We start from the raw sequence: 23,264 nt of genomic DNA on the forward strand, positions 1-23,264 counted from the left end.
TATTTCCTCTCTTCTCACTATTCCCGAACAGAAGAACAAACACACCACAAAAGCCAAAAAAAAAGCGAGTCGCGTGGTGGCCACGCGGTGGCGAAGCTCTAAAAATATGTATGAACGGCGTCGTTTGTTTATTTTCTTTTATGGAACTCTATTTAGACACTTTTATTCTTTTAATTTTGATGTTGTTTGAGCTGTTTTGATGATGATTTTGTTTATAATGTTTTGATTCTTGTACTCTTTGTATCTTCTTCTTGGCCCGGAGTTTCCTTCTGTAATTTATCTTAACTTTCAACTATTTCGTACCAATGCAACATGACTATGCAATAATCACCTCACCGCCCAACAATGCTCCTATGCCTCCTAATCGTCAACTCCATCAACACTTCCGTCACCGCAGCTCCACCCGCATCCCTAGTCCAATCCAGGAATTGCTCCATCTGATGGCCCTTAAACACAGACTTTCGCTTCACGCGTCGTCCGCCTTCGAGCCTGTTGAGAGATTTCCAATCAATCCCCTTCACCGCGCTCTTCATCTCTGTGATTGGTCTCTGCTTTTGTTCAAGTTCCTGCCTGCTCAGACAGAAAAACACCTTCATGTTTGACCGCGTCGAGCCTATGAACTCACTCAACCACGTCCAGCCCAGTCGTCCCGTCGAACTCAACTGCATCGGCCGCGCGCTCTTCCCCGTCACCTCCGCACTTCCCTCCTCGTCCTCGGCCGCGCACACCGCAGGATCAAGCTCGATCGCAAGAAACTTGAGCCGACTCAGCATCGGCGCGTAATTCTCAAACAGCATATCAAGATCAAGATTGCCCAGCACAAGCTCTTCCAGCGTCGCCGCGTTCTGCTCAAGCAGCATCCGGATCGCGTAGAAACTCTCCCACATCACAGACTTACCCAGCACAACCTCCTCACCCGCCGCCGCCGCCGTCGGCGCGCGAATAGTCAACCGCCGCAGCTTTCGAAACTTGTACACATCGCCCAGCTGCAGTCTCGACAACCGCTCAAGCGCCAACGAACTAACTGAGCTCGGCACGCCGCCGATGAAGGCAGACAGCTGCGCGGAGTCGCCGCTGAAGCTCAGCGACTCGAGATTCGTCAGGTGGCGGAGCAGGTTTCGCACGCCTTTGTAGGCGGCGTCGGGCGGGAGAGGGAATTCTGTCATGCCGTCTGGTGTGGTTTTGATGTCTTTCGGGGTCAGATCGTGGCCTATCACTGCGATTTCTTTGACCAAGCTCGCGAGTTCCGGGTTTCTGTAATCTTATTAGCCAGCTGTATCAGAAGAGAAGTAGAAGAGAAAACAAACTCACTCTTTTAAAGTACGTTTAAGCAGCGCACCGCTTCCTTTCCTTCCCGCCTTCATCCTCTTCTCAGACGCCTTTTTATCAATCGAAAAGTTCTCAAATAAATCAACCATGCACTCATCATCATCCTCCCAAAACCCCTCCGTCCGTCGCCGTTCTTCGTATCCCTCCTCGCTATCGTACCCGTCCTCCTCCTCCTCGTCGCTGCCGTTCGGATTCGGCAAATACAGTCGAAGATGCCGATACATCTCCCCCGTCAGCAGCAAGTTCAGTTGCTTGTTGACCAGCACAGGGCCGTAGAAGTCGCTGCCGCGGAAATGCTGGAAGACTTGTAGCAGGATCTCGTTTGGCAGCGAGAGCAGGCCTCGTCGTTGGTGCTCTGTCTGTTCAGTCATTCTTTCTGTGTATAGATATCTGCAATTGTCGACGGATCTTTTATCGTTCTTCCTTGCCTTTTCGTACCGACTCTAGTGATCCACACCGAATGCAATGCAAATCTAGAGATCACACACACACACTCTCTCTCTCTCTCTCGCTCGCTCGCTCACTTATCTCGCAGGTAAACACGCTATGAGGACATCTGCCCAAAAATGCAATAATGAATCCAAAATATAGAACAAGAAAAGGAAAGGAGAGGAAATGAAGCAGGGCTGTTGGAGATGCGAGAGAGCAGTCAGGTTGACTCTTTTATTTTCATCGACGGCCAGCCGCCTCTGAAATTAAAAATTACTCAATTCTCCCAACTGATTTAATTCTCTTCTCTCTGAACAGTCATATTTCTCTCTTTAACTACAACTATACATGCATTTGATTCATAATGTATATATTCAGTTTATCTATTAATATTATTATAGCAATAACGCACAACACAACAATCAAAAACAAAACACATCAAAACAAGAGTTATACAGTCATCTTTTCCACTCTTTCTTTTCTTCTCTTCTCCTCACGCCGCCGTCTCATACTTCTCCCAATTGTCCAAAATATTCCGGATCTTGGCACTGCCAGTCAAATCGTACACCTCCTGGAAGTACTCCTTCGAAATCGAAAACGGCTTCGCCGTCAAGTTCGGAATGTACTTGCCAATCAGGTTCGCCGGCTTCACCGCCTGCTGCGGCAGCTTCTTCAGCAAGAACCGCTGGAACGGCTTCACGCCCGAACGCAGGTACGACGAGTGGAACGGCACTGAGATTCCCTTGAGCGGAATCGTCGCAAACCCTCGCTCGAGATCAATCGGCTGCGGCTTCTCTTCGCTCTTCTTTGCAATCTCAGTCACAATCTCAGTCAGCTGCTCCTTGACCTCCTCAATCGACATCATCTTTGTCAGCCTGTCGAGGTCAATCTTCTGCACCTTCATGAAGTTCAGCACGTTCGTCAACGAGTCCAGCGCGCGCAGGTCTCCGGCAGCAACGTACTGCTGGTTCTCGACATTGTAGTTCACAATCTCGAGCAGCCACTTGGTCTGCTGCGAAATATGCTCCACAACATACCGCAGCGCAGAGTCCGTAAACGTCTTTGAGATTCGCGACGGGTTCACCGCAATCATACCGTAGTTGGACCGTCCAAGCGAGTCGCGCGGAACCGCAACCTGCATCGTCATTCCACGGTAAAACACAACATCAACCAGCGACTCAATCGGCATGACATCTCCAAGCGCCGTCAGCGCAGAGTACTCACCCAACGAGTGTCCCGCGTACGAACAATCAGCTGGCACAAGTCCCTTGGCCTTCATGTCCTCAAACGACGCCTTCTCCATAAGAGTCAGCGCTGGCTGCGTGAACTGCGTCGCAGACAAAAGTCCAGACTCAGATTGGAAAGTGTAGCTCGACGAGCTCTCAGTGATCTCCTTGAAGATCTTCTCAGACTTGAGATTTCCATCCGCATCAACAGACTCAAACATCATCGATGTGTAGTTCTGGCGAATAGCCTTGCCTATTTTCACAATCTGTTAGAATCCACATCCATCATCTTCTCTAGTCTCATTCACTCACCTCTTGGTCCACCGAAATGAACAGTGTACTCCTTCGGGTTGTTCTTCACAATGTTGATGATAGAGAAACCTGCAAATAATCAGTTAGTCTTCTTCGTTTTTTCACACTGTAAATTTCAAAAGAACTTACCGTAGTTGTTGAGGAAGTGACGATCGGCACGGTCCCAAACGTTCTTAGCAATTGGGCTAGACTCGTAGAGGTCCATACCCATACCTTGCTCCTGCGATCCCTGACCAGTGAAGATGTATGTCGACATCGGCTGCTCAACCTCGGCCTGTCCAAGCAACACCGGCTCGCCAGTGTCCTTGTTCGTGGTCTCGACCTTGATGATCTTGCGACCGCTGATCATACCGACGTGGTGAAGCTTGGTCTCGACATTGTCGTTCGGCAGAACCATACCGACAAACGAGCAGTTGAACCCGCGCACACGCGAAACGTTGTTCTCAGCCGCCCATGTCTCAACAAGCGATCGGACCGACGCAGACGAGTACATTCCGTGCGTGATGTTACCAGGCAGATTAGCGTAAGCAGCAAACACGCGCGAAACGTGGATCGGGTTGTAATCGCCCGAAACTCTCGCGTATCCCTCGTTCGAGGCAGGCGAGCGGTTGACAAGCTCAGTCGAGCCATTCAGAGGAATAGAGTTCTCAAACATGATGGGCTGCTCAATCGTGCTTCCGTAACGCTGCAGGTAGTCAATCACCGGGTTACCGTGCGACTCGCCCGCCTCGTAGTTCACGCTCGCAATCTGGATAATCTCGCGCGTGGGCAACTCAAGCAGAACCTGTCCGGTCGTACGCACAGACGAGAACACAGTCTTGTTCTTGAATGTCGTGAAGGTCTCAAGACGGAAAGTGAGAGTCTGCTTCAGGAGATCCGTCGGGTACTCGTCGTTCATCTCGAACCAATCCTTAGACCGCAGCACGGCAACATCCTTGGGAGTGTTCAAAGTCAACTGCATAGGCAGCTCGGTCTTGCGCTGGAAAGTGTTCTCGTAATCGGTGTACACACCGCGGTACAGAAACTGCGAGGTGACCTCCATGACTTCCTTGCCATCGCAAGAGAGCATGCCGCTGACCTCGACCATCTTGCCCGATTCCTGGTTAAGAACCGAGTTGATCTTAGCCTTGGTCGAGACGGTGTCGCCCTTCTTGAGCGGACCAGCGCCAGGAACCATGCGGAACGAGTTGGAAAGATGGACAAGCTTCAGCAAATCACCGTCAATAACCTTGGGGAAGATAGCCTTGATGATAGCCTTCCATCCAACGACAATGGCAAAGTCCATAGGAGCATAGGTAGTCTTGCCCGGACGATCAACAAACGCTTCGCCGTTGTTTCCAACAGCGTACACAAAGTCCGCAATCGCCTTGCCGGTAACGGCAACCGAGCCACCATCGATAGGAGCAGTGATGTCCAGATCAGCCGGATACTCCTCAGGAGCGAACCACAGACGCCAGTAAAAGTCCTTGATTCTGTCGTTGCGGCCCTCCATGACTTCCCGGATGGGAGCGAATCCAACCTCCGGGTGGTAGGTGTACAGCAGAGTAAGACCAACAGACTTCTGCTCAACAGTGCGGTTGTCGTACAAATCCATCTCGATCGTGTTGGCGTCCTTCTTGAAAGCATCAATCACAACAATCTCGACACCATTGACGCGCTCCGAAACAGAGATTCTGCACTTTTCGCTGCTCTTGGGGTTCTTGATAGTGACCTTGATACCGTAGGCAGGAGCAAACACGCGCTTGAGCGGGTTGGTCTCGTACTTTGTACCCTGAACGACGACGTCGGTGGTGAAGAAAGCATGACGCCAGCCATATGTTTCACCACCAAGCAGACTGAGCCAGGCGTCAACAGGAGGCAAAGCAGCATTGCCAGATGGACCGGCAGAGACGGTGTAGTGAACCGAGTCGCTGGTCTCAGTGACCGAAACACTGTCAGCACTAAGAGCAGCAGCAGCAGCGCTGGAGACAATGTCCTTGCCGCCAAAGTACTCAATGACAGGAATCTTCGCCTCGTCACCACTGTAAACATCTCGAGTGAGATACTCAATGTGCTTGTCATGAATGCCGTCGAGAATCTCCTTGACAGGCTCGTCAACCTTGGTAGCAAACTTAACGGCAACAGGTCCCTGAAGAATACAAGTACGCTGAACGTCCTGTCCAACAACAGCGCCCAGGTCTTCACTCTGCCAGAGCGAATCCTTCTTGAAGTAAGTGTCGAAGTTGTCGTCCAGAACGGGAACAAACGGAACAGGCTTCTGACCAGGACGGAGAGTAAGCATGAGGAAGAACTCCTTGTCCTGGATGTTGATGATCTGATCGTTCGCCTCAGGGTAGGCCTCAAAGATTTTCTTGGTGACGGCCTCAGGATCCTCAAGCTCAGTGTATGACTGCAGAAGAGACTCGAGACCAGTCTCGTGTGTGAAACGCTCCTCAACGCGACGGATAAAGTCACCAGTCATCGCACGCAGAGAAGGATCGATCCATCGCTTCTCGCCCTTGATGTACAGTAGCTCAACGAGACGGTTGATAATCTCACCGTAGGTCATATCCTCAAGATCGACGACTTCACCCGCCGAGTTCTTTCCGAACCAGACCTTCTGGAAGTCAGCGTTGAGCTTCTTGATGATGTAGTCCTTCTTGGACTTCAGAACATCAAGACGCTTGTTCTTGGGGAGACTGAAGATCATAGTATCCATCTCCTTCCTGCATGATAGAAATGTAATTTGTTAGCCACATACTTAGAAAGAATACTGAATATTGGAACATACCAGAAAAGAACACCACGAGTGGCAAGCTTGTGAATAGGCTCACCCATCTCAGACAAGACGGTGATGACACCACCAGTTGGCTTCTGGTAAGTGCTCTCCCACTGCGACTCATCGACACCAGGAGCATCGACAATAGCCTGCTTGGCACCAGGCGAAGTGTGAGCCTCCTTGGCGACCATGATTCTGCTTCCGTACAAGACACCATCGAAGGGCATGGGCGGGTAGCCAAACTTGACGGCCCATTGACCGGTCAAGTAGGGGTAAGTATCTTCGGCGCCACCGAAACCCGAGCCGGCAACGAGGATGATGTTGCTGCAGCGACGGATGCGCGGGTACATTTGCAGAATCGGGTTGTGGAAGTCCTCATACGAGTGATGACCACCACCACGTCCACCGGTCCACTGGCAGATGATAGGGAACTTGGGGTTGGCCTGTGCAATCGCAATGACTTGCGAGATGGCGTCGAGCGAACCAGGCTTGAGACCAAGGTGCTTGATTCCGAGAGTCTGGATGTACTCGTTGGCGACCTCGATTGAAGGCACACCGGCACCGATGGTAAGACCCTCGATAGGAACACCCTCAGATCTCAGCTTCTGGATCAGAGGAATGGCCCAACCCATAGCACGCGGGTTGACATAGATAAGGTTGACGGTGATACCGGCTCCAGGGAAGGTCAACTTCTCAATGTCATAGAAAGCCTTGGTGAGACCCTTGGCGTTGAAGTAACCACCACCGCCAAGCTCGATATGGTAGCCCGCGTTCATGGTAGCGGCGACAAAGTCGGCCGGGACGGTCGAAGGAGTCATACCGGCGACCATGATAGGCGGCTGGCCGAGCAGGCGAGAGAACTGGGTATCGACATAAGTCTTGCCCTGCGCAGTCTTGACGAGCTTGGGAGCGTACTGGAGTCCCCAGTTGGCGGCGAACTTGACAGCGCTGTCCTCGCGATCAAAGAGTTCAGCCTTGAATCCGAGCTCGGAGACGGCGCCCTCAAGAGCACCGCCGATGATGACGCGCACACCGGTTCCCTCCTTGTTTCTCTGGGTGAGGAATCCAAGTCCAGTGGGGCCACCCGGACCGAAGTCGATGATGTGTGTGGCGTTGGGGAAGACGGTGGCCTTCTCCCAAAGGACTGGCAAACTGGTGACGAGGTATACAAGGCGGTTGACGACGGAGCCCTTGTCTTCACGCAGATCATGACCGTCGTAGGTGTCAAAGACGGGGATCGCCAGCTCTGAAGAGTCAATGGTGATGTCTTTGAGATCCTCAGAGATGGTCGAGTAGGCGGCATTGACATAGGGCGAGTGGAAGGGAGCAGTGATGGGAAGGAATCGGTTGGAGAACTTGAGCTTGCGCTGCGAGTAGGGGATTCTGTTCTGCTCAAGCCCAGGGGGCGCACGCAGCTTGCGAAGAGAGAGCGAGAGACCGTATAGAGACTGTGGGGGACCGGTGACGACGAAGTGGCGCGCACCGTTTTCGAGCGAGATGGAAACGTGCTTCTCCTCGGGCAAATGTGAGTTTGTGAGGTCGACGTGCTTCTGGACCTGGGATCTGGCCAAGTCACGGACCGAAAGCATGGGCGACGGCTTGCCCTCGCCCTCGTTGACTGTATCCTGAAGAACGGAAGGAGCGAGGGAAGTGCGGGGGTAGATCTGCTGTGCTCTGCATCCGGTCCAGAACAGGATCTTCATGGTCTTGATGGCAATCTCGAAGAAAGACTCCCATGACGAGGCAGCCGCGATGGCAGCGGCGGTGACGATTCCCTGAGAGTGACCGGTGGCACCTGAAAATCAAAAGTTAGTTAGCATCTCAGCCCTGAAAGGAAATAGAGGTTATTTGTGTAACTTACCGGCAAGGTAAGCGCGAAGCTCGCCAGGCTGCTTGCCGAGGATTCGGCAGGTGGCAGCGTAGTTTGTGAGCTGCACAAGACCGATGAGCGGGAAGGAGACGGGTGCCGAGACGAGGTAGTCAGAATCAGGGGTCGACTCGGGCTCGCGGAGCCAGCGCATGAGGTCGAGGCCGTTGGAGTAGACTTTAGCAGTGCGCTCATCGTCGGCCAAGATCAGAAGCTCGTCGGCACAGGCCTGAACGAAGTCGCCGATGAGGCCGTGGTAGAGCGAGTAGACAGATCGAAGCTCGTCAAAGAACTCGATGTTGCCCTGGCCGCCCAAGATCGCGTAGGCAGTAGCGCGACGGTCGGAGATGGCACGAAGAAGAGCCGATTCGTGGCCCTTGATCGGACGCTGAGCAGCGAGACGAGCGGCGTAGTAGGCACGGATGACCTCCTCGCGCTTGGCGAGAGTACCGGGGAGAGCGGCAGCGACGGCGTGGACCTCGTTGGCGCGAAGGAAGCGAGACTCAAAGTCAGCGAGCACGAGAGCAAGCGCATCATCGTACTGGCCGGGAGCCTCCTCGGCACGCGCAACAATTGAGGCGAGGAAGAGCGCGACGAGCTCACAGGTGGACTCGGGTTCGTCGTCACCGGCGAGCTCGGGAGTAGCCTGGGGGAGGGCGGCGGCGAACTCGTCGCGGAGATGGAGGACGGAGAGGTAAAGAGCGGTTGGAACGAAGACGGTGTACTCGAGCGGGCCGTGAGTGAGACTCAGCGGCCGCAGCGAGGCCTGGGAGTGGGGTGTGACCGCACCAGTCTCTGTTCCTGCGTGCATGGCGATAGAGGAGAGGAGGAGGAGGAGGAGGAGAGGGGAGAGGGAATTGGGGGAGAGAAAAAGAGGAAGAGGGTGAGGATGAGAGAGGACGAAGAGAAGAAAGAAAGCAGGAGCGTGGTAGGATGTGGCTGGTGAGTGCGGCTTGTGCTGAGGCGCATGGGGCTTTTGTTGGGCGACAGAATCGCGCGCAAAACCTGCGGAGCGGCTCCGGCAGCGCGAGGCTCGGCAGCGGCCCACAAACTGCGGAAGAAAGCGGCCGCAAACCGCGCGGATCCGGCCGTGAACGCAGGACGAACAAGTTCCGGACCGCGAATCGCGAGAATCCGGCGGGGAGTGGACGCGCTCAACAGCATAAGTGCGCAGCTGCTGGCGCGGTTGTGCTCCGGTGTACGTGCGGCGCAGGTCCGGATTAAGGTTTTTTGGCTTTCCCACCGCAGATTCTGCGAAATCGACAAAACTCGTTGGGGCACCGCCGTTCAGACTTTCTAACACGCACCTTTGCTCTGCTCTTCTCTACCTCTTCCTCTTCTCTTCTCCATCTCCTCCTCCTCTCCATCTCCTCCTCTACCCACCCCCCTCCTCCACCATGCATCCCGAAACGGAGCAGGAGCTCGCCCACATCCTCCTCATCGAGCTGCTCGCCTACCAGTTCGCTTCCCCCGTCCGCTGGATTGAGACCCAGGATGTAATCTTCCAGGAGTTCAACGCCGAGCGCGTCGTCGAAATCGGCCCCTCCCCGACCCTCGCCGGCATGGCCTCGCGCACCCTCAAGGCAAAGTACGAGTCCTACGACGCCGCCCTCTCCCTCCAGCGCCAGGTCCTCTGCTACTCCAAGGACACCAAAGAGATCTACTACACCGCCGACCCGGCCCCTGAAGAGCCCGCCGCGCCCGCTGCTTCCACTTCAGCTCCCGCTGCTGCTGCTCCTGCTGCTGCTGCTGCTGCTCCCGCCGCCGCCGCTCCCGCCGCCGCCGCTCCTGTCGCTGCTGCCTCTGCCGTCGCCGACGAGCCCGTCAAGGCCGTCGACATCGTCCGCGCGATCGTCGCCCAGAAACTCAAGAAGCCATTCGACCAAATCCCGCTCTCAAAAACAATCAAGGACCTCGTCGGTGGAAAGTCTACCCTGCAGAACGAAATTCTCGGCGATCTTGGAAAGGAATTTGGTGCCGCCCCCGACAAGGCCGAAGAGACTCCCATTGATGAGCTCGGTGCCGCCATCCAGGCCTCTGGTTTCAATGGCCAATTGGGCAAGCAATCTGCCTCGCTTGCCTCCCGTCTCATTGCCTCGAAGATGCCCGGTGGATTCAACATGACCACCGCCCGCAAGTACCTCCAGGACCGATGGGGTCTCGCTGCCGGCCGCCAGGACTCTGCCCTTCTCCTCGCCGTCACCGTCGAGCCTCCCGCCCGTCTCGCTGCTGAGCCCGATGCGAAGAAGTATCTTGATGAGATTGCTCAGAAGTACGCTTCTTTGAACGGAATCTCTCTCGCCTCCGCTGCTGCTGATGCCGGCGCTGGTGCCGCTGCTGGCGGCGCAATTGCCATCGACTCTGCCGCCTTCGACGCCCTCACCAAGGATCAGACAACTCTTGTGCGCCAGCAAATGGAGCTTTTCGCAAAGTACCTCAAGGTCGATCTTCGCGCCGGCGACAAGCTCTTCATCGACGAGCAGGACGCCACTTCCGAGCTCCGAAAGGAACTCGATCTCTGGCAGGCCGAGCATGGCGATTTCTACGCCTCTGGAATCGCTCCCACATTCTCTCCCCTCAAGGCCCGTGTTTACGACTCCTCCTGGAATTGGGCTCGCCAGGATGCTCTTTCTATGTTCTACGACATCATCTTCGGCCGTCTGTCCGTTGTCGACCGCGAAATTGTCTCGCGTTGCATCTTGCTCATGAACCGCTCCAACCCGACTTTGCTTGAGTTCATGCAGTACCACATCGACCACTGCCCCGAGGACCGTGGTGAGACTTACGAGCTTGCCAAGAAGCTCGGACAGATGCTGATCGACAACTGCCGTGATGCCCTCGAAGTCGACCCCGTTTACAAAGATGTCATGTATCCTACCGCTCCCGAGACAACTATCGACTTGAAGGGAAACATCAACTACGACGAGGTCCCCCGCACTGCCGTGCGTAAGCTCGAGCAATACGTCAAAGAGATGGCCAGCGGTGGCAAGATCACAGAGAACGGCAACCGAACCAAGCTCCATTCCGACCTTTCGCGCATATACAAGATCATCCGCAGACAACAAAAGGTTAGCAAGAGCTCGAAGCTTCAGATCAAGAACTTGTACGACGAAGTCATCCGATCGCTTTCACTCGAGACCGCTGCTGCGAACAATGAGACCTCTCCCAACGGACGACAGAGCTCGCCTAAGCGTGGCAAGCGTGGCTCCAGAAAGAAATACACTGAGACCATTCCATTCTTGCATCTCAAGCAGAAAGATTCTCAGGGACAGGGCTGGGAGTACAGCAAGAGCTTGACTGGCATCTACCTCGAGTGCTTGGAGCAGGCTGCTAAGGTAAGCAGACATTTTTTTCCCCATTCTCATCATTAGATCTTTACTAACTCAATCATCTAGAGCGGAATTACTTTCAAGAACAAGTATGCCCTTATGACTGGTGTCGGAGCTGGTTCTATTGGAGCTGCTGTTCTTCAGGGTCTGCTTTCCGGAGGCGCCAAGGTTATCGTCACTACCTCGCGCTACTCCAAGGAAGTCACCGAGTACTACCAGGCTATTTACGCCAAGTATGGCGCAAGCAACAGCACCCTTATTGTCGTGCCTTTTAACCAAGGTAGGCTAGTACCAAGCGTTCTCATTACTTGCAACCACTTACTAACTTTTTTAAACAGGTTCGAAGCAGGATGTTGATGCTCTCGTTGAGTACATCTACGACAGCAAGAAGGGTCTCGGCTGGGATCTTGACTTCATTGTTCCCTTCGCCGCTATCCCGGAGAACGGACGCGAGATTGACAACATTGACTCGCGCTCTGAGTTGGCTCACCGTATTATGCTTACCAACTTGCTTCGCATTCTCGGTGCCGTCAAGGTTCAGAAGGCCAACCGTGGCTACGAGACTCGCCCTGCTCAGGTCGTTCTGCCTATGTCTCCTAACCACGGTACTTTCGGCTCTGATGGTTTGTACTCTGAGTCCAAGCTTGCTCTCGAGACTCTCTTCAACCGTTGGTTCTCTGAATCGTGGGGCTCATACCTCACCGTCTGCGGTGCCGTTATCGGTTGGACTCGTGGAACTGGTCTCATGAACCAGAACAACCTCATTGCTGAGCGCATCGAGAATCTTGGTGTTCGTACCTTCTCCCAGCAGGAGATGGCTTTCAACATTTTGGGTCTCATGTCGCCTGCTATCGTCAACCTTTGCCAGATCGAGCCGGTCTTTGCCGATCTCAACGGCGGTATGCAGTACATCCCCAACCTCAAGGATATGTCGTCCCAGATTCGCCAGGAGCTTATGCAGACATCTGAGATTCGTCGAGCTGTCTCGTCTGAGAACGCTATCGAGTACAAGCTCGTCAACGGCGCTGAAGCCGAGCGTCTTCACAAGCAGGTCGTTATTCAGCCGCGTGCCAACATTAAGTTTGAGTTCCCGGAGCTGAAGCCGTTCTCTGACTTTGAGCCCCTCGCCAAGGATCTCCATGGAATGGTTGACCTCGAGAAGGTGTGCGTCATCACTGGTTTTGCTGAAGTCGGACCGTGGGGTAACTCGCGTACCCGCTGGGAGATGGAGGCCCACGGCCAGTTCTCGCTTGAGGGTTGCATCGAAATGGCTTGGATCATGGGTCTTATCAAGCATCATCATGGCCAGCTCAAGGGTAAGATGTACTCTGGCTGGGTTGACACCAAGACCAACGAGCCTGTCGACGACTTTGACGTCAAGTCCAAGTACGAGAAGCATATTCTCGAGCACTCTGGAATTCGTCTCATCGAGCCTGAGCTGTTCAACAACTACGACCCCAACAAGAAGAAAATGTACCAGGAGGTTGTCATCGAGCAGGACCTTGAGCCCTTTGAGACTTCGAAGGAAACCGCCCTGGAGTTTAAGCGCGAGAACGGCGACAAGGTCGAGATCTTTGAGATCTCGGAGACTGGTCAGTGGACTGTTCGCTTCTTGAAGGGCGCCTCCATGATGCTCCCCAAGGCTCTTCAGTTTGACCGTCTCGTTGCTGGTCAGATCCCTACTGGCTGGAACGCGAAGACCTACGGTATCTCGGATGACATCATCTCCCAGGTCGATCCTATCACCCTCTATGTGCTTGTTTCGACCGTCGAGGCTCTGCTCTCGAGTGGTATCACCGATCCTTACGAGTTCTACAAGTACGTTCACGTCTCTGAGGTCGGTAACTGCACTGGTTCCGGTGTCGGTGGACAGTCTGCGCTGCGTGGAATGTACAGAGATCGTTTCTTGGACAAGCCTGTCCAGAAGGATATCTTGCAGGAGTCGTTCGTCAACACCATGTCTGCGTGGGTTAACATGCTTTTGCTTTCGTCGTCTGGTCCTATCAAGACTCCTGTCGGTGCTTGCGCTACTGCCATTGAGTCGGTCGATATCGGATACGAGACCATCATGTCTGGAAAGGCCAAGATCTGCCTTGTCGGTGGTTACGATGACTTCCAGGAGGAAGGATCGTACGAGTTCGGAAACATGGGTGCCACTTCCAACTCTGAGGAAGAGATCAAGCATGGCAGAACTCCTGCTGAGATGTCTAGACCTGCTACTACTACCCGTGCTGGCTTCATGGAGTCGCAAGGTTCTGGTATCCAGGTTATGATGACTGCCAAGCTTGCCATCGATATGGGTGTGCCTATCTATGGTATCGTCGGTATGACCGCGACCGCCACTGACAAGATTGGCCGGTCCGTTCCTGCTCCCGGAAAGGGTATCCTCACGACTGCTCGTGAGAATGTCGAGTCCAAGTTCCCTTCGCCGCTGCTCGACATCAAGTACCGTCGTCGCCAGCTTGAGAAGCGCAAGGCTCAGATTCGCGAGTGGACCGAGTCTGAGATCTTGCAGCTTCAGGAGGAGGTTGAAGCTATGCGGTCTCAGTATGCTGAGTTTGACGAGAAGGCGTACCTTGCTGAGCGTATCGAACACCTCGAGCGCGAGGCCTCTCGCCAGGAGAAGGACGCTCTTGCCATGTGGGGTAACGAGTTCTACAGGAAGGATGCTCGTATTTCCCCCATCCGTGGCGCTTTGGCTGTCTGGAACCTTTCTGTCGATGACCTTGGAGTTGCTTCGTTCCATGGAACTTCGACTATGGCCAACGACAAGAATGAGTCTATGACTCTCGCCAACATGATGACCCATCTTGGTCGCTCGAAGGGTAACGCTCTTCTGGGTATCTTCCAGAAGTACCTTACTGGTCATCCTAAGGGTGCTGCTGGTGCTGTAAGTGAAATGCATTTGTTTGGTATTGCTTGTAAAGATTGATTTGCTAACCTGCCTGAATTTATAGTGGATGTTGAACGGTGCTCTCCAGGTTCTCAACACTGGTCTTGTCCCTGGTAACCGTAACGCGGATAACATTGACAAGAACCTTGAGCAGTTTGACTCGATTCTGTACCCGTCGCGCAGCATCCAGACTGACGGCATCAAGGCTGCTTCGGTTACCTCTTTCGGTTTCGGTCAGAAGGGTGCTCAGGCGATTGTGATCAAGTCCGACTACCTGTTTGCCACGCTTGATGAGAGCGTCTACAACGCTTATGCTGCGAAGGTTACTGCTCGTCACAAGAAGGCTTATGGCTACATTCACAACGCCATGGCTACGAACACTATGTTTGTGGCTAAGACCGATCCTCCCTACAACAAGGAGCAGGAGGCTACAGTTTACCTTGACCCTCTGGTCCGGGTTGAGCCTAGCAAGGACACCTACGCCTACCCCACCAAGCCGGTGAAGAAGGTTGTTGATCCGAGCAAGCAGCAGACTGAGGATGTTCTGTTGAAGTTGACGCAGTCGACTGCTGCCGCTGGAACTAACGTTGGTGTTGACGTTGAGGCGTTTGATGCCATCCCATTGTCAAATGAGACCTTCATTGAGCGCAACTACACCGACTCTGAGATTGCCTACTGCCGGGCCTCGCCCGATCCCACTGCCAGCTTCACCGGAACCTGGTGCGCGAAGGAGGCCGTGTTCAAGTCTCTTGGCGTGAAGTCTGACGGTGCCGGCGCGGCTCTCAAGGAGATTGAGATTGTCCGTAAGGCTGGAAAGCCCGAGGTTGTCTTGAGCGGCCAGGCCAAGACCAAGGCCGACGCGAGCGGTGTCAAGGGCGTCAGTGTGAGCATCAGCCATAACGAGTTTCAGGCGGTTGCTGTCGCGGTGGCCGACGTTGCTTAAGTGAAGCGGGAAGAGAAAAAATTGTAATTGGAATGATGCGTTTTGTAGCTGTTTTTGTATGTTAATAATAATCAATTGTATGGGCTTTGACAATACATATCCGATCGTAATCATACTGAAGAGAAGCTGTGCATGTTGACGATTTCTGAACAGTAGGAAAACACGTGACATTAATTCACGTGACTGAAAGTCTAAATGCGGGCGCCTCCTTGCTATGAAGAGTTGTTGGGCCAGTATTTGGCTTAGAACAAAAATACGAACATCGCGATCGACGAGTATTTCAGCAATTACGCAGAGATCAGCAATTTCATTCTCTGCGATAGTACACGCAAATTAGAGAGTGATTTGTAGAGTCAGCGATTGTTTATAGCTGCAGCTGATTGTGATTTGCAGAGGAGATCTGGAGCACACAAACAGGTTGATTATATCGCGACATTCCTCCCGCGTCTTGCTTATAAGTCGCATCAGACGTATTTGAATTGAGCAAAAATGCCACCTTTTAGGGACGAGAGCATATTTGTATGTTTGGATTTGCTGATTTTGACGAGGGGAATTGGATTACGGAGACGGGAGAACTAACGCCAGACTGATGTGTAGGTCATCGCTACGGGATCACAGACAACAAAGGTGCAGTATGGACTTCCCGAGTCTCTGACACCTGCGCAGAAGGTTGTGTCGACGCGTGTTTATCGAACTGCTCAGTCGGGATTCTCGATGGAGGGCGCGGAATCTGATGCAGTTTATCCTATTAAAGATGGTATAATTGAGGACCTAGAGGCCCTACAGTATCTAATGTAAGTCAATCTCCTACATATTTTCGAGAATGGAAACGAAGACGAGGTGCTAATTTTCAATAATCCAGCGGATACCTCTACAGAACCACAATAAACCTTGCCCCAGACGCGACTCCATTCTCGCCAATTCTCATGACCTCGAACTCGGAATGGCGACCAAAGCAGATCGAGTCGATAATCTCCTATGTTTTCAACACGCTCCATGTTCCGGCCGTGACAGTCATCCCCGAGTCTTTGGCGGCAGTGTTTTCGTACGCGTCACCGACGGCATGTGTTGTCAATATCGGATACGAAAAGACCGAGATCACGCCGGTTGTCGACTTTTGTATTTCCGATACCGCGCAGGAAGTTTTCCATGGCGTGGGCGGGAAGCTCATCAATGAGGAGTTAGAGGCACTGTTACCAAATTTGAAGCCCTATCAGATCGAGGAGCTGAAGAGGTCGAAAATCTATGAGATCTTGAGCGAGATATCGATGGGTTTTTTCGGTGAACCCAGCCAACCTGCGACGACTTCACTGGAAGATGAGGGAATTGTCGATGTCGCTGCTATCGTCACCAGTGACAACGCGCGAGAACTATTGGCGCAGCGGGAACAGCAGCTACAGAACGGCAAGCAGGTGGAATTGAAGAACTCGGAGATGCCGAGAAACTCGTTTGTTGACTCGACCGGCAACCGGATCGAGGTCGGAACCGAGAGATTCAAGGGCGCGGAGAAGCTTGTGGAGCAGCTTGCGCAGGCTATTGGACGAACTATTGCAAAGATGGATGACATCACGAAACGCGGTGATTGCTGGGATAACATTGTCTTGGTCGGCGGCCCGACGGTGATCAGGGGGTTCGTCGACGCCGTGCTTTTGTCATTGCAGGAGCATTTCCTAGTTAACCGAACAAATACCTTCTCTGAGATCCCGTCTGGTATCAATACGCCGGGTGGTTATGGCTCCCCAATTGGCTCGGCTTACGGCCAGATGCACACCATGGGCCACGGCCAGGTGCCCACGAGTATAAAGATCGCGCGACTGGCCGACTACTTTCTCGGGTGGAAGGGCCATACGTGGGAGAATGCTCAGTTTTTGGGATGCCAGATTGCAGCCAAGCAGATTTTTACGCCGGGAATTGCTAGCATAGACGGTGCTTATATATCAAAAGAAGATTTTGCGGAGTATGGGGCTAAACAGATCTGGAGTCTGGGGTTGTTCTAGCCGGATGGTTTGAAGGTGAAGGATGTATTTCTAGCGATGCGTGTTTTTTTCCGTTGTGTCAGTTTGTTTTAATCTAGCTGTGCTGTGTAGTTTTGGAATCATGTATGATAATCAATAGATCTGTTGTTGTTCATAAGCTGGCCGAAAGAGAGGGATCTGGTGAAGCGGCCGAGGAAAGCGGGTGCTCGCTGGGAGTTTTCCGAATGTTAAAATAAGCTCGAGCCGAGCTTCCAGGCATCGGCTGAGAAGGTTGATCCCCGCAATAGACTTGTCAACTATAAGAGCCCAGCTTCTCTGCTACTCCGTTATAATTCCAGCATTGTCAAGAGAGATCACTGCCACTGCTCCATGGATTCCTCTGCAGGAGATCTGCCGACGCCCGACACCGTCTTCAAGCCACTGCTGGACGACACCGTCAGTGAGTCTTCGATCTCATCTCACTACCAGTCACTTGTCTCGTCATCCGAAACAACACCCGCGGCTCGTGTTCGCGGTATATTTCGAAAAGCACGACAGCTGTTCATCAACCGGCAGTTTTCAGAGGCATATGCCGCGATCCAGCCGCTTGTGACGCAAACCTCGACTCTGTTTGCTACCGTCAACGCGGACTCTGCTCTTCATGGGCAGGTCTGGCAGCTCTATCTCGCCCTTCTTGATAGCATCCTGAGTTTACCGGAGAATGAGCAGAAAGAGTCTTTTAGCAAGGCAGAGATGAGCTATATACGGGAGCTGGCGGTTGAATTTGAGATATGGACACAGGCGCGGGCCACGTGCACGTCTTCGAGAAATATCGAGCCAGACTTGATCCTTGCACTGTAGGTTTTATTGAATGATTCTGATTTAGCAAGACGGTACAGCTAACATGTGGTCGGGTCTTTATCATAGGGCGGCTCTATGCATAAGACACGATGCTAATTCCGAGGGTGTGCGTGTAAGAGTTGAGGATTTCATCATAGTCGGCGGCCCGCTGATGCCAGAATCGAAAGCCTTTCGGAAACTACTGGAGTTTTATGTGTTTTTCATCTTGCCAGCCTGCAGCAAATGGTCGGATGCGCGACACATGATTGACAGTCGGATCGAGTTCGATGCCGAGGCCAAGGTGGAACTACACAACAGACTAGATAAGCTAGAGTCGTCTACGATCGAAGCACAGAAGAACAAACTTAAAGCCGACGTTCTCTCAGCTCGGAAGAGAGAGCTTGAAAAGAAGAGAAAGGCACAGGCTGCTGCGAAAGCGAGTAGCAAGAGCGAGCAATCCCCGGCAGATGCGAGCACTGCGCAGGACGCAGACGCAGACGGCGAGCAGTCTCCAGCTGGAGGTGCTCCAGCGCCTAAAGCCAGTAGAATAAGGGCGATCACAAGACTACCGGACCTATGGAAGACAATACTACGGACAAGCCGACAGCCGGCTGTGCTGATTCGGCTGTTGGAGTATGTGATGTTCTTGCTTGCGCTCGTGCTGGCACTTGGGGTGTCGGAGAACCGCAAAAAGCTCGGCAGCATGCTCCTTACGTTTCTCGGTCGAGCTAAGAATACGCTGGCGATGGCTGTTCGGGTTAGATATGTATAGTATTAATAATGTACCAGTAATAGAACTAGTCGAGATAGAGAATTAGGATGCCGATGGAACAAGGAAGTGCTCTAAGATAGGGTTAGGGTGAGGATTAAAGCGCGGATACCGAAAATTTGAATGCGTGTCACCCAGCACGAACTCCTGTGCCTGTTTCTTCACGCAATCGATTCTATCGGCACTTTGCTTCTTATCCTGGTTATCTGAGTCTTTACAAGTTAGATATAATGGCCTCTGAACAAGTTGAAGAGGTGACCAAGAAGGTCGCCGACGTCGCGATCGAGGCACCTGCGGCAGCACCCGCAAAGGCTCCGAAGGCCCCAAAGGCCCCAAAAGCCAAGAAGGCGAAGAAGGAGGCCGCTGAGGGATCTTCTCCTCTTGAGGTGGGTTTTCTAGAGTCTCGATGAGATTTTTCGACTGTTACTGACTGAATTGTAGCTTTCGCCGCCTCCAGAGTTCATCCCGCACCGAATCAAGCTCTTTGAGGAGCTGAAGAAAGAGTACGACGCAGAGATCGCAAGTGAGTTCAATTCCCTGTCTTAATATGCTATAAACAGTGCTTGCTATTTCAAAGTGATTGTGACTGACATTCTACAGGCAAACCTCGCGTTGATATTACTATTACCCTGAAAGATGGTTCGACCAAGCAAGGCACTGCCTGGGAGACTACGCCCATGAAGATTGCGCGCGACATCAGCAAGTCTCTTGCCGACCGCACAATTATCTCGAAGGTGAACAACATTCTCTGGGATCTGGAGCGTCCTCTCGAGGAGGATTCTACGCTCGAGTTCTTCGACTTTGAGTCGGCTGAAGGAAAGCGTGTCTTTTGGCACTCGAGCGCCCATATCTTGGGTGAAGCCTCCGAGAGACATTACGGCTGCCATCTCTGCATCGGACCTCCTACTGATGACGGTTTCTTCTACGAGATGTCGATTGACGACCGCGCGGTCTCGCAGGGCGACTTTGGCGCTCTGGAGACGATTGCGAAGAGTGCGATCAAGGAGCGTCAGCCGTTCGAGCGTTTGGTTGTTAGCAAGGAGAACTTGCTGAAGATGTTCAACCACAACAAGTACAAGCAGACGATTATTCAGTCGAAGATTCCCGACGGAACTTCCACCACTGTCTACCGCTGTGGTCCCTTGATTGACTTGTGCGTCGGTCCCCATGTGCCAAACACTGGACGGGTCAAGGCTTTCAAGGTTCTCAAGAACTCTTCGTCGTATTTCCTTGGAAACGCCGAGAATGACTCTCTGCAGCGAATCTACGGAGTCAGTTTCCCTGACCCGAAGCAGATGACTGAGTACCTAAAGTTCTTGGAAGAGGCGGCTAAGCGAGATCACCGCAAGATTGGTCGCGACCAGGATCTGTTCTTCTTCCACGAGTTGTCGCCGGGAAGTTGCTTCTGGCTGCCTCATGGTACGCGTATCTACAACAACCTGTTGGAGTTGATGCGATCCGAGTATCGCAAGCGTGGATACGAAGAAGTCATCACGCCCAACATGTTCAACTCCAAGCTGTGGGAGACTTCGGGTCACTGGCAGCACTACAAGGACGATATGTTTTCGATTGCGGTCGAGAAGGAGACGTTTGCTCTTAAGCCGATGAACTGCCCTAGTCATTGCTTGATTTTCAAATCGCGTGAGCGCTCGTACCGCGAGTTGCCGTGGAGAGTTGCCGATTTCGGAGTTCTACACCGTAACGAGGCGTCTGGTGCGCTCACGGGACTTACCCGAGTGCGTCGATTCCAGCAGGACGACACGCATATCTTTTGTACGCAGAACCAGATCGAGGACGAGATTACTGGTGTGTTTGACTTCTTGAAGCAAATCTACGGTATCTTTGGCTTCACTTTCAAGCTCGAGCTCTCGACTCGGCCGGAGAAGTACCTCGGAAAGCTCGAGACATGGGATGATGCGGAGAAGAAGCTGAGCAACGCGCTTGACAAGTTTGGCGAGCCCTGGGAGCTCAACCCGGGTGATGGTGCGTTCTACGGACCGAAGATCGATATCACGATCTCTGACGCGCTTCGTCGTCAATACCAGTGCGCTACGATTCAGCTCGACTACCAGCTCCCGGAGCGGTTTGAGCTGGAGTACCATGTTGCCACGTCGGAGGAGAAGGAGACTAAGGACGGCGAGAAGGCGCAGTACGCGCGGCCGGTGATGATCCACCGTGCTATTTTGGGCAGTGTGGAGCGTATGACTGCGATATTGACAGAGCACTTTGGCGGCAAGTGGCCGTTCTGGCTGTCTCCCAGACAGGTGTTGGTGATCCCGGTCGGAGTGCGCTACAACGACTACGCGGAGGAGGTGCGGAAGGTGCTGTTTGACGCGGGCTTGTATGCGGACACTGATGTGAGCGGAAACACGCTGATGAAGAAGGTTCGCAACGGCCAGCTGCAGCAGTACAACTTCATCCTGATTGTGGGCGAGCAGGAGCAGACGGCGCGGGCGGTGAACGTGCGCAACCGCGACGACCAGTCGACGCAGGCGAAGGGCGACATGATTGAGCTGGACGATGTGGTGAAGCGGTTTGTTGCGCTGAAGGAGAGTCGCCAGCTGGAGAACCGCATCTGAGCGGTTTGCCTTTTCAATCAACCATCTGTCGAAGTAGGCGGATAGTAAAGTAATAATAGGTAACAGTGACGTAATATTACAAATCCATTACATAATGCACTCAATACGTCAGCGCCTCTTCGCCCTCGTGGCTGAGCGCGCCGTACAAAGACTGAGAAAGCGAGCCACGCGGGAAAAACCACTCGACCAGCAACAATGCCGTCGTCCGCCGTGTCCTTGTCGCCGGTGTCGTCGCCAGTGTCGTCGACCTTTGACGCTCTCGCGATGCCCGGATCTTTTCCTGCTCAAGCGCCTCCAGAGCCTTTTGACCGCGAGACCGAGCGCGGCCGCAGACGCGAGCGCGAAGGCAGCGAGGACGACGAGAGCCTCGACGCAAACCACTCCTCCTCCGCCGCCGCGGCCGCTGACTATCGCAACTCGAGCCTGATGCGCGAGCAGATCCTCGAACGGTATAGCGAATCCTCGGACGGCGATGACAACGAGCCGAGATACAACGGCTATGCGCCGGTTGTGCTCTCCTCGCACGCCCTCGTCGACCACCAGCACACTTCCGAGGTACCTGAACAACCGCACGCCCAAGAACCGCCCGCCGTTCACATCTCGCCCGCGCCCGCCCTTGTTCAGCAGCAGCAGCAGCAGCACGTCACCGTACCATCTCCTACTCAGCAACAGCAGCAGCAGCAGTCGTCAAAAATCTCCCGCAACGCTCCCTACCGTGCCTCTATGCGTCCACCATCCCGTCCGCCACAGAAGACCCCGGACGAGCTCAACTCGGCCTTCTACACCCCTGTCCCCCTCTCCGGAAACCCCACAGACGTCCTCTCCAACCGTTTCACCGTCTGGCGTCGGGTCCTCAAAGAGTGCATCTCTTATTTCGAAGAAGTCGCCGTCTTCCAGGACCAACGCGCCCGCTCGCATCTCCGTCTCACCGGCGTCGTCAACGTCCCCTTCCGCGACACCGGCGATTCCTTCCTTCGTCGTGGCGGAATCCAGGACACTCCCGCTGCGATCCGCGACTACCACAAGCAGTCGTCCCTTCACTCTGCCGACGCCGCAAAGCAGATCAACGAGCAGGTTGTTCCCCGACTCAAAGACCTCCGTCGCGACCTCTCGGTCAAAATCAAGGAGATCAAGGGCCTCTCTGGCGACTTCAAGAACTCGGTCGCCAAAGAACTGGATCTCACCAAGAAGCAAGTCGCCGTCCTCACTGAGGCTTTGGGAGCTATTGCCGTCAACCCCCACTTGGTCGCCGGCAAATACGACCCATACATTGTCAAACTTGCGACTGAGAAGCAGCTGAGGAAGCAGATGGACGAGGAGAACTATCTCCACCAGGTATGTTGCCTATTTGTATGAAACCAGTACGGATGTTTCTTGAAAGCTAATGTGATATTTTAAGGCATACCTAAACATCGAAAATTCTGGAAAAGCACTAGAGGAAATCGTGATGAAGGAGATCCAGCAAGCGTTCGACACCTACTGTGGGTTCCTTCAGCGCGAAGGCCAGGACACACTCGACTACAACCACCGTCTGACAACGAACGTGGTCGATCTACCGCCGTCAAAGGAGTGGACCGAGTTCGTGCTGCGCGACCCGAATTTTGTGGACCCCACGATTCCCGTGCGAAAGTTCGACAACATAATATATCCCGGTCGAGAAGATCCTGCGACAAAACCGATACGTGCCGGTCCTCTAGAACGCCGGACAAAATACCTAAAGTCATACACCAGTGCCTGGTATGTGCTTACACCAACATATCTGCATGAGTTCAAGACTGCGGATCGCAAGAACGACCTCACACCGGTCATGTCGTTGCTTCTACAGGATTGCCAGATTTCCGATCACTCCGACTCTTCGTCGAATTCTTTCAAGTTTCTTGTGAAAGGAAAGCAGTCGGGTCAATTCCACCGTGGTCACAGCTGGATGTTTAGGGCCGAGAATTACGAGCAGATGATAAATTGGTTCAATGACATCAAAAAATTGACCGATGGCCCTCCATCAAGTGCCACCGTCCCGCCCACATCGAAATCTCAG

At 53.3% G+C, this 23,264-nt stretch overlaps 7 protein-coding genes across 7 annotated transcripts; 5 read left to right on the plus strand and 2 right to left on the minus strand.

Annotated features, from left to right (window-relative positions):
• Positions 1-332: 332 nt before the first annotated feature.
• Positions 333-1,700, minus strand: BZA70DRAFT_290928 (uncharacterized protein; the record flags this gene model as incomplete). Its single annotated transcript, XM_064914254.1, has 2 exons — positions 333-1,254; positions 1,312-1,700. The coding sequence occupies 2 exons, from the start codon at positions 1,698-1,700 to the stop codon at positions 333-335; spliced, it is 1,311 nt and encodes a 436-aa protein (XP_064766884.1).
• A 551-nt stretch (positions 1,701-2,251) lies between these two features.
• BZA70DRAFT_290929 (fatty acid synthase subunit beta) lies at positions 2,252-8,732 on the minus strand (the record flags this gene model as incomplete). The annotated part of the gene is made up of 5 exons (XM_064914255.1): positions 2,252-3,237; positions 3,297-3,365; positions 3,426-6,001; positions 6,067-7,849; positions 7,916-8,732. The coding sequence occupies 5 exons, from the start codon at positions 8,730-8,732 to the stop codon at positions 2,252-2,254; spliced, it is 6,231 nt and encodes a 2,076-aa protein (XP_064766885.1).
• A 586-nt stretch (positions 8,733-9,318) lies between these two features.
• Positions 9,319-15,086, plus strand: BZA70DRAFT_301905 (fatty acid synthase-like protein; the record flags this gene model as incomplete). Its single annotated transcript, XM_064914727.1, has 4 exons — positions 9,319-11,256; positions 11,317-11,530; positions 11,589-14,140; positions 14,208-15,086. 4 exons carry the CDS (start codon positions 9,319-9,321, stop codon positions 15,084-15,086), a joined length of 5,583 nt encoding a protein of 1,860 aa, XP_064766886.1.
• Positions 15,087-15,226: 140 nt separating this feature from the next.
• Positions 15,227-17,257, plus strand: BZA70DRAFT_62775 (actin-domain-containing protein). The gene is made up of 3 exons (XM_064915265.1): positions 15,227-15,605; positions 15,684-15,880; positions 15,949-17,257. Exons 1-3 carry the CDS (start codon positions 15,576-15,578, stop codon positions 17,081-17,083), a joined length of 1,362 nt encoding a protein of 453 aa, XP_064766887.1. The 5' UTR covers positions 15,227-15,575; the 3' UTR covers positions 17,084-17,257.
• A 1-nt stretch (position 17,258) lies between these two features.
• On the plus strand, positions 17,259-18,704 carry BZA70DRAFT_62776 (uncharacterized protein). Its single transcript, XM_064915266.1, has 2 exons — positions 17,259-17,898; positions 17,969-18,704. Exons 1-2 carry the CDS (start codon positions 17,432-17,434, stop codon positions 18,651-18,653), a joined length of 1,152 nt encoding a protein of 383 aa, XP_064766888.1. The 5' UTR covers positions 17,259-17,431; the 3' UTR covers positions 18,654-18,704.
• Positions 18,705-18,708: 4 nt separating this feature from the next.
• BZA70DRAFT_312022 (threonyl-tRNA synthetase) lies at positions 18,709-21,322 on the plus strand. The gene is made up of 3 exons (XM_064914973.1): positions 18,709-19,036; positions 19,092-19,173; positions 19,251-21,322. The coding sequence occupies exons 1-3, from the start codon at positions 18,881-18,883 to the stop codon at positions 21,227-21,229; spliced, it is 2,217 nt and encodes a 738-aa protein (XP_064766889.1). The 5' UTR covers positions 18,709-18,880; the 3' UTR covers positions 21,230-21,322.
• A 540-nt stretch (positions 21,323-21,862) lies between these two features.
• On the plus strand, positions 21,863-23,216 carry BZA70DRAFT_228201 (uncharacterized protein; the record flags this gene model as incomplete). Its single annotated transcript, XM_064910229.1, has 2 exons — positions 21,863-22,564; positions 22,629-23,216. Coding segments are annotated over 2 exons (1,290 nt in total), but the record flags the coding sequence as incomplete, so codon positions are not given.
• Positions 23,217-23,264: the final 48 nt, after the last annotated feature.

Source organism: Myxozyma melibiosi (assembly GCF_037950935.1).
Source record: "Myxozyma melibiosi strain Phaff 52-87 chromosome Unknown BZA70scaffold_10, whole genome shotgun sequence".
In the NCBI taxonomy this organism is placed as follows: domain Eukaryota; kingdom Fungi; phylum Ascomycota; class Lipomycetes; order Lipomycetales; family Lipomycetaceae; genus Myxozyma; species Myxozyma melibiosi.